The sequence below is a fragment of the Sapajus apella genome, unplaced genomic scaffold (assembly GCF_009761245.1).
Source record: "Sapajus apella isolate SASKATOON/1434 unplaced genomic scaffold, GSC_monkey_1.0 scaffold52, whole genome shotgun sequence".
NCBI classification, from domain to species: domain Eukaryota; kingdom Metazoa; phylum Chordata; class Mammalia; order Primates; family Cebidae; genus Sapajus; species Sapajus apella.
Window position 1 is genome coordinate 4,796,748 of NW_022436992.1, and position 15,701 is coordinate 4,812,448.

General features: G+C 38.7%; 2 protein-coding genes across 2 annotated transcripts in view; one reads left to right on the forward strand and one right to left on the reverse strand.

Moving 5' to 3' along the window:
• Positions 1-15,701, reverse strand: part of LOC116526842 (lithostathine-1-beta) — a 60,893-nt gene that overhangs the window by 11,706 nt on the left and 33,486 nt on the right. The gene's annotated exons all lie outside the window — the stretch shown is intronic.
• LOC116526843 (lithostathine-1-alpha-like) lies at positions 4,277-7,462 on the forward strand. Its single transcript, XM_032243481.1, has 7 exons — positions 4,277-4,390; positions 4,530-4,603; positions 4,906-5,015; positions 5,646-5,764; positions 6,061-6,198; positions 6,903-7,014; positions 7,224-7,462. The coding sequence occupies exons 3-7, from the start codon at positions 4,952-4,954 to the stop codon at positions 7,289-7,291; spliced, it is 501 nt and encodes a 166-aa protein (XP_032099372.1). The 5' UTR covers positions 4,277-4,390; positions 4,530-4,603; positions 4,906-4,951; the 3' UTR covers positions 7,292-7,462.

Consider the following 15,701-nt stretch of genomic DNA (forward strand, 5'->3'; position numbering starts at 1 on the left):
ATCAGGCAACATTTCTTAGGAGGCCTTAGAGTTGATTCATTAATTTGGGGCATTAGAGTTTATTTATTAATTTGGGGAAGTGAGGTGTAAGGTGCACTCCCCAGAACGCTTGAGCTTTTTCCATTGCTGTTTCTCTTTCCACAAGCTCCTTTCGGGACATGCCTGGTCAGGAGAGGAGCCTTCATGGTGAATGATGTTAGCATGCCATGAACTGTGTCTCTCCCTTTCCCCACTGCCCCAAGCAGGATGCTCCACATCTTGTCCTGCTGCCCCCCTTGTCCCACAGATGGTCCTGCTCCAGGCTCACACACTCACTGCCCCTCCTCCCAAAGTTCCTCCCTTCACACCCATTGTCACTATTCCTGGAAGGTCTCTGCTTCTTCCTGGGCTGCTCAGGGCCATGGGAACTGGGCATCTGGTTACTGCTGTGGAAGGACAAAGCCTGCCTTTGACTTGGCAGAGTTTACCAAGCTGTTATGAGAAAGGACCTCATGGATGACCATTCCTGGGTTTACCGGGAAGAGGCCCTCCCTCAAATGCTGAACTTGTGTCAGTGCCCTTTACAATGCCTGTGAACTTCTCTCCTTGCCCTCAGCTTGGAATTTGAATTCAATGCTTATTTTATAGAGGAGGGATCTAAAGGAAAATAGCTTCTCTTTTTGCTTTTGAGAAATTTAAAACTTTTCTGAGACTCCATAGTCCTATTAAATAAAGTAAATTTGTGTACGCTTGTTAAGGTGTGGATTTCTAACTCTTTAGGGATGCAAGACTTTAAGAGATCATGGATGGTTTTCTGTAAGAATTTAGTCTTTTCTTAGTGTTTTTGTGGCTTCTATTTGCATGGAAAAATGCTGAGACATGAGGAAAGGAGAAAAAAGACCCCGACTTACTTACTAACTTTCTAAGGTTCCATCAAAACTTCAAATTTTCTGACCCTTTTGTTGTGTGACTTCTGGTGAGGTTTGCTCTTATCTGTGCTAAAGATGGTGAAGAACAGCTCCCTGTGTGCCAAACACACACACAGACATGATTGTCATGCTAGTATATATAAAAGTCCAATTAAATTGTAGGCTAAGGATCAGGTGCTTGGTATTTTACATTTATTAAGCTTTGAAGTTCTTCTTTTGGGGCTTGTGGTATGACAATGATTACTAAGTGGTTATTTACTTATTTATTTTCATTTTCTGCTTACATAGTAGGTGCATATATTTATGGGTTACATGAGATATTTTATTACAAGCATTCAATGCCTAATAATCACATCAGGGTATGCTTTCTTCATTATTTCAAAACATTCAATTAAATTATCTTTTACTATAGTCATCCTGTTGTGCTAACAAATACGATGTCTTATTCTTTCTAATTTAGTTATTTGGTGAAATCAATCAAAACTCTGGGAGAGCTGGATGGATTGAATGTGGAGATAAATCAAGGGAATTCAGAAAGATAGTTGAGATAACTAAATGACCTTAAAGGAAAACTTAACGCTGAAGTTTGGATTTTGCTCCCATACCTAGTAGCTGCTTCATACTAAGTAAATTACTTAAGCCATTTCTCATCTACAATTTATTCATATCTTAAATATAGCTGCAAATAGCACCTGTATTTTCAGAATGTCATGGGATTAAGTGGGTTCTTATTTGTAAAACGTTTAGAATAGTACCTGGCATAAAGAACATTCAGTGAAAGCTTGTGTTAAATAAACTAGAGTTTTCTTGTGAAGCACAGAAAGCCAAGTTGTAAGAAGGATTTCTTACATTGCAGAGCACAAGCAGACCATGGAAGTCCTCAGTGAACCTGATACTACTTCAGCGAGTTTCCTCTTAGGTCTAATGTTTGCAGTATTCACATGCCTGCCAAGGATCCAAAAAAGAGGGAGATTATCTCTCCATCATAAGTGTAAAATCTTTACCTCAAGGGTGGAAAAGCAGGGAATATCTATGAGGAAATGGCCAAAAACACCAAAAATCAGCCATAGTCTTGCAACTTCTTAAGCCTTATTAAGGCATATCAAGACATTGCCCTACTTGAGGCTACATTAACACTAGATGTGCAGGGTAATGATTTCCATCTATGACAAGACTTTCAAAAGTGCATTTGGTAGAAAAGACATAAATGGGCCAGGAGAAGTGACTCACTCTTGTAATCCTAGCACTTTGGGAGGCCGAGGTGGGTGGATCACGAGGTCTGGAGTTTGAGACCAGCCCGGTCAGCATGGTGAAACCCTGTCACTACTAAAAATACAAAAATTAGCCGGGCAAAGTGGCATGCGCATTTAGTCCCAGCTACCCAGGTGGTTGAGGCAGGAGAACTGCTTGAACTTAGGAGGCGGAGGTTGCAGTGAACCAAGATTGTGCCACTGCACTCCAGCCTGGGCAACAGAGCAAGACTCCATCTAAAAAAAAAAAAAAAAAAAAAAAAAAAAGACTTAAATGAGCTTATGGGAATGTCACAAAACTCAGTCAGAACAAAGAATCCAGGCTTACTGAGGAAAAAAGACAAGCATTGAAGGAATAGGAACCATGGCTTCCTTGAAAAAGGCATCACTTTGGAACCAAAGTGGCTGCCAGTAAATGACCTAAATTTTTTTTGGTCTTGGATGTGGAATTTGGCCAGTCATATATGCAAGCAATAAAGATAACTATCTCAATAGGTATAAAGCTATTTAGGGCAATAAAGGTTTTTATGAGAGTACTCTCAATTATTATGTGTTTTATATCTCTCTTTTATATCACGCTAGCAATAATATATTTTAGTAGGCATTATAAAGTATCAGATCTTCTATACCTGGAAAGTCATTCCTTGTTTGGAGTATTCTTGAAATGTAGATGAACTCTTATATTTTTAAGAAATGCCACAAAATGTTTTACTTGTTTTAATTTTTGTTTAATTAGTTGTGTCTTTGCTTTTTACCATATCAACCTGTGATGGTACCTAATATACTGAATTCCTGCCTACTGTATCCTTTCGTGACTCTATAGAGTATTACTTAACCTCTTATTTATAGAAACAAGAAAGACATCTTTCCCTGGTAATAAGCTTTTTAGAAAGCATAATTAATTTTCGTAAATGCAGAAATTAAATGGACTAATTTAACAACTATGTATAAAGCTATCATTTGGAATAAACAGTATTAATGTTTGTCATCTTTGTTTAAAACTTTTAGCTTTTATAAAACAAAGGAAAGATTTAAAAATAAGTGGTTATATGTATTCTTGAATTTCAGATTTTTATTCTTTAAACTACATATGAATTGATCAATAAATACCATACAATATTAATCTCTATCTTTTTAAAGCATCTATGCATTGTATTAAATAGTTTATAACTTCCTGGAACTGACATTTTTATCTTCGACATTATGTTTTTGAAACAGCCATGTTGATAATTATCTAGGTTATTTGCTTTAATGTGTTTAGTACCTTATAATGCACTATATATTTATTTATGCCAATTGATACACCTGTCTGTGAACATTCAGGTTAGTTTTTATTTCCTAATATTCCATTCTGAATTGGTTTTTTGGTGATTTCACTAAATACTCAGATGATTCTGCTAAATGTTCAATTTCATCACATCATCTGTGACTTCACTCTAAGAAATTATTAATTTAATATCAAAGTCTTCAATGAAGCCTAACCTCATATCCAGCTACTTTGAGCTTTCTTAAGCATTAGCTCATGGTACAGTTCCCACCTGGTTAACTACTTATACTAAAACCTGGCTGGACATACTGGTTTACATATATGTAACTCTGAAGGCTTGCCATCTGAAGTAGGTCTTGTGCAGTTCCTGAACTTGAAAAGAAACAGGAATGGAGGGCGTGGTGGCTCATGCCTGTAATTCCAGCACTTTGGGAGGTGAAGTCAGGCAGATTGCTTGAGGTCAGGAGTTTGAGAGTAGCCTGGCCAACATGGTGAAACCCTGTCTCTACAAAAAATACAAAAAATTAGTTGGGCATGGTGGCATGCACCTGTAATCCCAGCTACTCAAGAGGCTCAGGCAGGAGAATTGCTTGAACCTGGGAGGCAGAGGTTGCAGTGAGCTGAGATTACACCACTGTCCTCCAGCCTGGGTGACAGAGTGAGACGCTGTCTCAAAAAAAAAAAAAAAAGGAAAACAAAAGAAGAGAAAAGAAAAGGAAAATAAATAGAGGAGCAAACCAAACAACCAGCAAATTGTGCTTAATCATATGGACTCAGCCAGTTCTTCTCCACCTCTACGTGTGCTTAATATCAAAGAAAGGACTCCATATTTACAGAGAGGATAAGGAAATCTACTCCTCTGCTCTTTCTAGAACTGCTAAAGGTCATAGGAACTGGGCACCTGGTAGCTGCTGAGGAAGGGCAAAGCCTGACTTGCACTTGGACAGTTTGCCAATCTGTTTGTGGTAAATTTATGTCATTTGTAATCACTCCCAGTGTGTTCCAGGAAGAAACTATTTCTGTGCGAGAATCTCTCCATCTCAGTGCCCTAAGTAGACCCTCTGATCCTCAGTCCTCGTCCCACCTCTTGCTTAATTTATGCAGCTCTTTTCTCAGACCTTGAAATAAACTTCTGACCAGTGCCTGGTCCAACAAGCCACTTCAGACCCAGCAAACAGGTAAGTGGGTATTATAGGAGGAGGGCAACTCTAACATGGGTTCCACCTCTTTCATCTTGGGGAACTGTCAGGATAATTTTCTAACCAAAAGATCTCAGCGGTAATGGAGCCTAAGCAGGAGACAAATCTGCTTCTGGGTTATAGGGTCTGTATAATCTCCAAACTGTACAGAGAAATTTTGAGGGTGTGGGTTTCTCAGGTGGCCTTGCTGCCATCAGGAGTTCAGAGACAGGAAGCTATAAAGAAGGTAACTATGTACTGCTCTTCACTGCTCAAATTCTCTTCCCTGTGTTCACCTATAGAGATTTCTGATTTGCCCCTTAAGCAAGAGATTCGCTGCTACTCAGCATGGCTCAGGCCAAAGCATGCTTCATGCTCATCTCCTGCCTGATGTTCCTGACTCTGAGCCAAGGTGAGATTTTTTTTCCCCCACACCTCCCACAACCCCAACCCTGAAATCTTCACTCCATCCTCATGCATATGGGTTCACTTGGGAAAAAGCAGAGTCAACATCAGGGGTTGTTTTGTGTTGTTCAGTGATCTTTATTGCTGATCTCATTCCACTCACAAACTTCCTCACCTCAGCGGGGAGTTAGAGATGGAACATAGCATGAGCCTTTATCAGTGACCACTGCAATTGGCACTGGTTTATCATATTAACTTTATTCATAATCAGGGGTTTGGGGATGTCTGTATGTAGACAGTCATTAGTGGAATGGGCAACTGGAAGGAACTTTGTGTGTAGAGAAATCAGACAGGCTTGAGAAAGACAGACGCCTTTAAGGCAGAAAAAGCCTGAGCCTCAGAAGTAAAAGGGACAATGGGGATACATTTCATTAGCCTATTAATTTTGCACTCTTGTCTTGAGTAAAGACATCTTGAGAGAGAAGAGGTAGGGTGCAGGAGGGCAGAAGTGACCAATCATCCATGACCTACTAACTACATCTTTCTGTTCCTATATAGGAACCTCAGAAGCTCATACCTCACCATCCAGCCTTTGTCCTGCTCTGAGGGTCTTTCTTAATTGTTCTTTCTGTTTAAGGCCAAGAGGTCCAAACAGAGTTGCCCCAAGCCCGGATCAGCTGCCCAGAAGGCACCAATGCCTATGGATCCTACTGCTACTACTTTAATGAAGACCTTGAGACCTGGGTTGATGCAGATGTGAGTGAGGAGAGCAGCGTGGGAAAGGAGGCTCATGAAAGGAGGGGAAGTTGCCTCTCTCCAGTGTGTTCAGTGGCTGATAAGAGGTGAAACTAATCCTCTCCTCATCCAATCATCAGCCCCAAACTTTTCAATCTACTTTATCCCATCATTCAGTGCAGAGATGCTGGTGGTCAGTGACAGCATCATCAGGGACATTTCTGTGCTGTCTTTTAGCTGTCACACCTCCTATAAGGGCTCAGTATGTCCTTCACACTTTCCATCTCCACTGAGTGCTCCATTTTCCTCTCCAACAGCTCTACTGCCAGAACATGAATTCAGGCAACCTGGTGTCTGTGCTCACCCAGGCCGAGGGTGCCTTCGTGGCCTCCCTGATTAAGGAAAGTAGCACTGACGTCGGCAGTGTCTGGATTGGCCTCTATGACCCCAAAAAGGTCAGTCTACAGCCTATTTTATCTCTTGATTATCAATTTTGAGAAGAAAGAGGAAGTCCAAGGTTTGGGAACTCTAGAAACAGCTTTTATCCTTTCTTATTTTTAATAAAAGGTATGTCTTTGTAGATTCTATGATGTATGAGGCAGTGAGATTCAGTGTAGGTGGTTGGAGAGATAAGTGGAACCTGGATATCCCAGGTGTTCTGGGCATTCATTTACACATAAGCTCATTCTACTACTTCTAGGAAAGCATCTTTATACACCACCTCTTACTTATTATTGTCTGTCTTGAACAATATCTCTTTGTAGAGTGTATGTAAAAAGAGGCTAGCGGAGGACAATCTACTGACAGCATTTGGGAGCCTGGTGTTATATTAAGCAATATACTGACAATTAATGGGCAACCAATGATATGGTGAATATGAGGGTCAGGAGTCTCAGGAGAGAAAATTAAGAAACCATGTTCTATGATGAGCTTTTATTTTTTTGGTATCAACTTCAGAACATTTATTATTTTGTGGGAGAGAATTGGACAGTCCAGGAAAGGAAACACTTAGAGCAAAAGCAGAGGAAAAGATGTTCTATTCATGGGGAAAAAAAGGTTTATTCTTGCTTTATGTTTGGCCTGTTACTGAGTATAGCCCAGGCCAGGTGTTTCTTTTTCCAAGTCACCTCTTTCCCTGCCCTGGCCTTTCTCCATCTAGAACCGCCGCTGGCACTGGAGCAATGGTTCCCTCGTCTCCTACAAATCCTGGGTCACTGGATCCCCAAGTAGTAACAGTCCTGGCTACTGTGCGAGCCTGACTTCAAGCTCAGGTAAGAGGCAGAGAAGCCATCCACCTGTTTACCATTCCCTCCTGCTTAGCTCTGGGGATGAACATAGGAACTAGGATAGAGATGAGGTGAGATCTTCATCCAGGAAATGGTGAAGTGTTTTTTCTTGTTCCTTTTCCTGAGTCCTAGATCCAGAGACGGGCCACACTCTTTTCAAACCCCTCATTCTGACTCTTCTCATTGTGTTGTAGGATTCAAGGGATGGAAGGATGTGTCTTGTGAGGAAAAGCTTTCCTTTGTCTGCAAGTTCAAAAACTAGAAGCACTGGAAAATGGTCCTGCAATTTACTACAGAGTCAAAAATTAAACTGGACCATCTCGCCAACTCAATTCAAACCCTCTCTTCTCTGTTGACTTTGCATTGATAACCTTCAATACCTTACCCATCTCTCAGTCACCGGACCCTGAAATAATAAAAATAAACATGTTTTTCCCACTGTTCTGCCTTTTGCATTTGTTCATTCCACAGCCTATGTCTGAATGGTTGGGGTTGGAGTAATTATAACATTTCAGAGTTTGCTTTTTACTGGTTCCTTTTTAATGCCTCATTTGTATATCATGCCTCTTGCACTTCCAAACGTAATGTCCTTGCTTATGACAAGTTAAAAGATAAAGATTTCAGCCACATCTCACATGTTACCATGGACCTAGTTTGAGTTAAAGAAATAACTGGGTTGTTGATCTAGAGATGGCTGGAATATTTGGTACTATGAAAGGATTTACATAATTAGGGTCTGAGGAGTCCACATCTATTCTCAAATATGCAAGTTGAATTCATGATTGACGTGATAATTTAAGAAGAATTGTCACGTATAGAAAGACGCCTCCATTGGTGGTACAACAACAAGAGGTTGGAAGACGAGGAAGGTTTGTTAAATGGTGCTACTTGAGTAAATGAATAAATAAATGATAAATAAGATAAATAAAAATCTTCAGGCATATTAATTACCTCATTAAAGATCCCATCTCCAAATACATTCAAATTCTGAAGTACTGTTTTAGAACTTCCACAGATTAATTTTGTAGGGAATTTTCTGCGAGGCAGAGCAAGATGGAAGAATAGAAGTCTCCACCAATTGTTCCCCTGCTGCAGGGACACCAATTTAACAACTATCTACTCAGAAAAAACCCTTTGTAAGAACCAAAAGTCAGATGAGCCTTCACAGTTTCTGGATTTAACTCCGAATCACTGAAAGAGGCACTGAAAAGATAGAACAGTCTTGAATTGCTGACGCCAGCCCTCTCCCACCTACAGCAGCAGCAGTGTGGTGCAGAGAGCATCTCTGAGTGCCTATGAGAAGGAAAGTAAAGGAATTGTGAAGCATCAAACTAAGCACTGTCCTATTGCAGCCTGAAGGAAAACCAGACCAAACTCACATCTGTGAAAAGAGTCAAACTCTGTAGAATATTTGAAAAGATTTATTCTGAGCCAAATATAAGTGATTAATGGCCTGTGGCACAGCCCTTAGGAGATCCTCAGAACATGTGCCCAAGGTGGTTGGGGTACAGCTTAATTTACACATATTAGAGAGACATGAGACATCAATCAAACACATGTAAGATGTAGAAACATTGGTTTGGTCTGGAAGGGTAGGACAACTGGAAGCTGAGGGTGACGGGGATGGCGCTTCCAGGTCATAGATTGATTTAAAATTTTTCTAATGGAAATTGGTTGAAAAAGTTGTTATTATCTAAAGACCTGGAATCAGTAGAAAGTAATGTCTGGGTTATATTGAAAAGAGGTTGTGGAAAACAAAGTTTTACCATACAGATGAAACTTCCAGGCATCCGGCTTCAGAGAGAATAGATTGTAAATGCTTCACATCAAACTTAAGGACTCTGTTCTATCAGTAATTGCAAAAGGGATAGGGTACAATGAGGCATGTCTGACCCCTGCCCACGATCATGGCCTGAACCAGTCCCTCCGGTTAGCCTTGGAATGTCGTTGCTGAGAGGAGGATTCCATTCAGATGGTTGGAAGGCTTAGAATTTTATTTTTGGTTTATCCTCAGCTGAAATATGCCCACATATGGAGGATTTAAAGCAGCTCCAGTCAGAGGAGAATTTCCAATCCCAATAATTGGAACTTGAATTTCTGCACACCTCACCACTGCAGGCTAAAGTGCTCTGTTCTTTAAATAAACTTGCAAGGCAGTCTAGGCCACAAGGACTGCAACTCATAGGCAAGGCGAGTCCTAGTGCTGAACTGGCCCTAGTGGACAGTGGTTGGGTGGCAGAATGAGATCTACAGAATCACCAACTGTGGTGGCTAAGGGAGTGCTGGCATCACCTCTCTCCCTAACTCCAGGCTGCAAAGCTTGTGGCTTCAAAACAGACCCCTTCTTTCTACTTGAAGAGAAGAGACTGAAGAGTGGGAGGACTTTGTCTTGAATCTCGGATACCAGCTCAGCAACAGTAGGATAGCAAAATGGCAAGAGTCATGAGGTTCCTGTTCCAAGCCCTACCTCCTTGCCTATATTTCTAAACACACACACACACACACATTTCTAGACAACCTGCTGCCTTTAAGGGAAGGGCCCAGTCCTGGAAGCATTCATCATCTGCTAACCAAAGAGCCCTTGAACCTGAATAACCAGCAGTGATGCCCACGTTCTAAGTCAAGGGAGTTGGGTGAGCCTCTGAGAATTGCCCACTTCACGGGAGACTCAGCACATTACCAGCTGTGATGGCTATAAGGTGACATTCCTTTTGCATGAGAAGAGCACAGGGAAAATTAAAGTGGACTTTGTCTTGCACCTTAGGTAGCAGCACAACCACACGGGGGTAGAGCACCAAGTGAGCTGTTAGAATCCTTGATTCCATCCATTCCAGGAATTGACCTTTTGACAGCATGTCTGAACCTGCCCTGGGCCAAAGAGTAGCCCACTTCCCTGAAGGGTGAGTCCCAGGCCAGGCGACATTCACCATAAGCTGATTTAAGAGTCCTTGGACCTTAAGGGAACATTGAATAGAATGCAATACTCCCTCCCCGTGGCCTGCGACGGCAGTGGCTACAGGGATCTGCTCCTCTGCCTTTGGAAAGAGTAGAGAAGAATGTAAAAGATGGTGTCATTTGGTTTGAGTGCCAGCTTAGCCACAGCACAATAGAGTATCAGATAGACTTCTAACATTTTTAATGCTCATCCCTGCTACTGGACAGCACATCTGGACCTACCAAGGGCTTGGGAAAACTTGCCACACTGAAGTAAATTGTTTCCTTTGCTGTGCAAAGGCTTTTGAACTTGGTGTGATTCCATTTGTCCATTTTGCTTTGGTTGCCTATGCTTTTGAGATATTACTCAAAAAGTTTTTGTCCAGACCTATGTCCTGAAGATTCTTCCCAATGTTTGTTTTTGTAGTGGTTTCATAGCTTGAGGTCTTTAATTTAAGTCTTTAATCCATTTAATTTTTGTATGTGGCCAGAGAGAGGGATTTAGTTTCATTCTTTTGCATATGGATATCCAATTTTCCCAGCACCATTTATTGAAGAGACTTTCTTTTCCCCAGAGTATTTTCTTGACACCTTTGTCAAAAATGAGGTCACTGTAGGTGTGTATAGCAGTCACTTCTCAGTCTTCGGAGGAGTCTTCGCCGCTGGCCTCATAGAATGAGTCAGGGAGAATTCTCTTCTCTTCAATTTTTGGGAATATTTTAAAGATAATTGGTGTTCTCTTCTGAATGTTTGGTAGAATTCAGAATCTGCTCCCAAACTTTTCTTTGTTGGGAGACTATTTATTACTGATTGAATTGTATTACTCATCACTGGTTTATTCAGGTTTTCTATTTCTTCCTGTTTCAACTTTGTTAGGGTTGTATGTGGAATTTGTCTACCTCCGCTAGGTATTACAATTTGTTAGGGTATATTTGTTCATAATAGTCTCTGATGACCTTTCTTAACTTGTGTGGTATCAATTGTAATGCCTTTTTCATTCTGATTTTGTTTATTTTTATTTTCTCTCTTTTATTCTTGGTTAGTTTAGAGTAACGAAGAATAAAAGAGAGAAAATATTTTATTAATTTTATCATTTTAAAAATAACATTACGTTTTTCTGATTCTTTATATGTTTTTAGTCACCATTTTATTTACTTATGCCTTGATCTTTAGTATATATTTTCTTTGACTTATTTCCGGTTTGATTTGTTCTTATTTTTCTAGTTCCTTAAGGTGCATGATTAGACTGTTTATTTACAATTGTTCTATTTCATTGATGTAGGCATTTATTGCTACAAGCTTCCCTTTTAGCACTGCTTTTGTTGTATTCCATAGGTTTTGGTATGTTGTGTTTCCATTTTCACTTGTTTCAAGGTATTTTTTGATTTTCTTATTAATTTATTCCTCAACTCCGTGGTCATTCAAGAGCATGCTTTTTCATATCCATGCGTTTGTATAGTTTCCAAAGTAAAATTTTCAAATCTTGTTATTATTGACTTCTAGTTGAATTTCATTGTGGTCTAAGAAAATGTTTGATATAATTTTGATTTTTTAACATTCGTTGATACCTAGTTTTGTATCCTAACATTTGATCTATTCTAAAGAATGTTCCATATGTTTATGAGAAGAATGTGAATTCTGTAACTGTTAGATGAAATGTTCTGTATGTGGTAGGTCCATTTGGTTGACCATGCAGTTTAAATTCAATGTTTCTTTGTAAATTTTCTTTCTGGATTATCTATCTAATTCTGAGAGTGGGAATGTGATGTGGAAGTTCCTGACTATTCTTCCGTTGGAATCCCTCTCTGTCCCTTTAAATCTAATATTATTTCCTTTATGTATTTTGGTACTTTGATGCTGGGTGCATTTATGTTTAGAATTATTGTATTCTCTTGCTGAATTAATCTTTTTATCATTACACAATTAACATCTTTGTCCCTTTTTACTGTTTTAGATTTAAAGTCTGTTTCATCTGATATAAGCGTAGCTATTCCTGCTTGCTTTTGGTTTACATTTGCATGGAATTTCTTTTTCTATTTCTTTACTTTCAGTGTTTTTACAGGTGATATGAATTTATTATAGTTAGGATACAGTGGAGTTATTTTTCTAAAAATCAATTCAGCCAGTTTTTTAAGTGGAACGCATACTCTATTTACATTCAAAGTTTGTATTGATATTTGAACACTTATTCCTCTCATTTTATTAATTGATTTCTGATTGTTTTGCACATCTTTTGTTTCTTCTTTCCTCTTCATTGTTAATCATTGTGGTTTGGAGTTTCTCTGTAGTGATAACTTTGGAGTCTTTTCTCTTCCGTGTGTTTGCTTACCAGTGGTTTTGATATTATTATGTTTTCATGATGGTATATATTGTTCATTCACTTTTGGGTACAGGAATTCCTAAGGCATTTCTTGTAGGACCAGTGTAGTGAATCCCTTTAACTTTGGTCTGTGTGAGAAAGGCATTATTTCTTTCATTTATGCAGGGTAACTTTGCTAAGCATAGGATCCTTGGCAGGCAGTTTGTTTCTTCTTTCTGTACTCCGAATATACCATCCCATTCTCTTCTGACTAAAGGTTTCTGCTAAGAAATCCACCAGTATAAAAAGGGTGACTTTATAAGTGACTAAATGCTTTTCTCTTGCTGTTTTCAGAATTCTCTTTGTCTGTACCTTTTGACAGTTGGACTATAATGTGCCATAAACTGTGTCCATTTGGGGATCTCTGAGCTTCCTGTATTTGGATGTCTAAATATTTTGTAAGACTTTGGAAGTTTTAATCTATTATTTCAGTATATTGGTTTTCCAACTCTTTCATTTTCTCTTCAACTTCTTAGACATAAAAATTTTGAATATTTGATCACTCTGTGGTATCCCATATATTACCTAGGCTTTGCTCATTCTTTTATATTTCTTTTTCTTTGTTTTGGTTTGATTTGAAAAGATTTGTCTTTAAGTTCTGAAATTCTTTATTCTGCTTGACCTAGCAGTCTACTATTACAATTTTGCAAGGAGTTTGTTATTTAATTGAATGAGTTATTCTGTTCCAAATTTTTGTTTGGTTTCTTTTTATATCTATCTCTTTTGCAAATTTTTCATTTAAATCTTGAATTTTATTTCTTTATATTACTTTTTAGTATTCTCATATCTCACTGATGTCTTTAATATTAATATTTTGAATTTTTTTCTAGATTTTATAAATTTCTTTTTGATTGGGATCTATTGCTAGAGAATTATTGTGTTCCTTTGGTGGTATCATATTTCCTTGTATTTTCATGTTTTCTGTTTCCTTACATTCTTATCTATACATCGGGTATAACAGTCACATTTTTCCAATTTTTCAAATTTGCCTTCATAGGGGAGAGCTTTTTTCTGATGATGTATCTATGGTGTTGCTTCAGTAGGACACTTTAACACTGATTCAAGGGCCATTTAGTAATGTAGTTTGTATGATATATTTGGTTGTGTTAGTGGTGTTTGATTTTCTTGATGGCTTAGGATATGGTTGTTGGCAAAGACTGTGGTGAAGTTTTTCTGGGATTGAGATGTTAAGTGAGCCGGTCTTTGGAATCCAGTGTGGTTAATAGTGGGCTGACCATACCTGTTCTTGGGTCCCAGGTTGGCATATGATGGCACAGATTTTAGCAGGTCCAGGCAGATTGATTCTTGGGCCTCCAGGTGGCTTGCTGAGGTGCTATAAATGGTAGTGATGGGCCAGGCAGATGGGTTTGTTTTCAATTCCCTGGGCTGTGGGAGTGCCATTGGTGATGGAGGTAAGAGTGGTGGGACTACCTTCTAAGATCCATACAGTTTGCACTGGTGTTGGCAGTGGCTGCAATGGGCTGGGCAGGCTAGTCCCCAGATCTTCACTGATATGTGCAGGTGGGCACAAGCTGTGGTGATAGCAGCAGGTTGGATAGGTCTGACATCAGTCGCTGGAGGAGTTCTCATGCCAATCTATGGTGGACTGGGACAGGCAATTTTCAGATTCCATGGACAGTATACTTGTGTCCTGGAGAGGATGTAGCGGTGGGCATGAACTGGGCAAACCTGTCCTTAGCACCCCCTACTAGTGTATGCAAATAGAATATGGCAAAAGTGATGGATGTCACTTCTGAGATTATATTACTAAAGGAATATAACTTTGAACCTGAATATGAAGAATCCACTTGTCACACTATATGTATGCTCGTTTTGAATTCCTGACATTTTTGGAGGGACTCTCACTTCCAAGTTTGTAATTGATCTAGACTTCTAGCTCTGTTTTCCTATATATTTTTATCTCATTCTGGTATAAACGTTATAATATATTCAAGAAATGAAGTATAGAAATTTCCTTATTTATAGCCTTTGCTGATGGTTTGTGTAAAATTGGAATTATCTGATCTATATAAGCTTATTAAATACCTCATGTCTTATGCCCTTTAAAATATTATGGGCATGGTTATTTAGTTTGACTTAATTTCTGTAGATTCTATGCTGCTATGTTTAATGGCTATGAATCTATTCAGCTTTCTATTTTTTTGAGTGAGTATGTTAGCTTTTCTAGGAAATTCTACCCTCTCTAAGTTTCAAAATGTATTATGATAATTTATTCACAATTTTTTTTTCATTCTTTTTTATGACTGTGTAGTATTCTATTGTGTACCTGTACCACATTTTCTTTATCCAATCCACCTGGAGGCAATTATCCTAAGTTAACACAGAAACAGAAAAACATCCCAAATGTTCTCACTTATAAATGGGAGCTCAACATTGGTTACACACAAACATAAACATGAGAGAAATAGACACTGGAAACTCCAAAAGGGGAAAGGGAGGGAGGAGGACAAGGAATGAAAAACTACCTTTTGGGTACTATGATTACAATCTGGGTGATGGGATGGATAGAAGCCCAAATCTCAGCATCATGCAATATACCCAAGTAACAAATCTGCACATATAGCCCCTGAATTCAACGTTTTTAAAAATGTATTTGCTTCATGTTTTTTGTTTTGTTTTTTTTTTGTTTTTGATTTTGATTTTTAATATTCCCTTAAGAAAAACTGCTGATGGAGAAGGCAACTTTCGACTTCTTAGAACTTGAAGAAATCCCCCTAATGACTTGCCAGTGAGCAGAGCCCTACAGACAGAGCGTTGCAGATGAATATGATTCAGCTACAAACACTACAAAATTAAAATTTAAAATGGCTAAACAAGACTGAGATGTATTTATGTCATGTTAAAAGATGTACAGGCATGGTATGAAAGTTACACAATTATCAGCTAACCTAGTCTTTTTACCCTTCTAAACCATTGTCTTTTGCATGTTAATAATCCCTACAGGCTTCTTTCATGTTCTAAGAAGGCTGCCAGTGCTTCAGCCATCCAGGCATCTGACAAGAGGAATAGAAGAAGGACAACATGGCCTATATCACAGTTTCAAACTATCTTTTAAAAGAAATGTTTTTATTCCATCAAAGCAAATATCTCATTCATAAAAATGTAATTACATTTAAGTACTCTGGTGCATACGACCTTAAAATATTCTTTATTGTGATACATTGACACATCATGTAAATTCTTGGTTATGTCAGGAAGAGGTGATAGGTACCAGGTAGGAATTTTTCTAGTCTTCATTCATTTTAGGTGTTATACCAGAATGAATTACCTGAGACTGTGTAATTTTCAATGAGCACAAATTTATTTTTCTATCTTTTTGAGACTGGGAATTACAAGATCAAGTTATTAGATTCTGGCG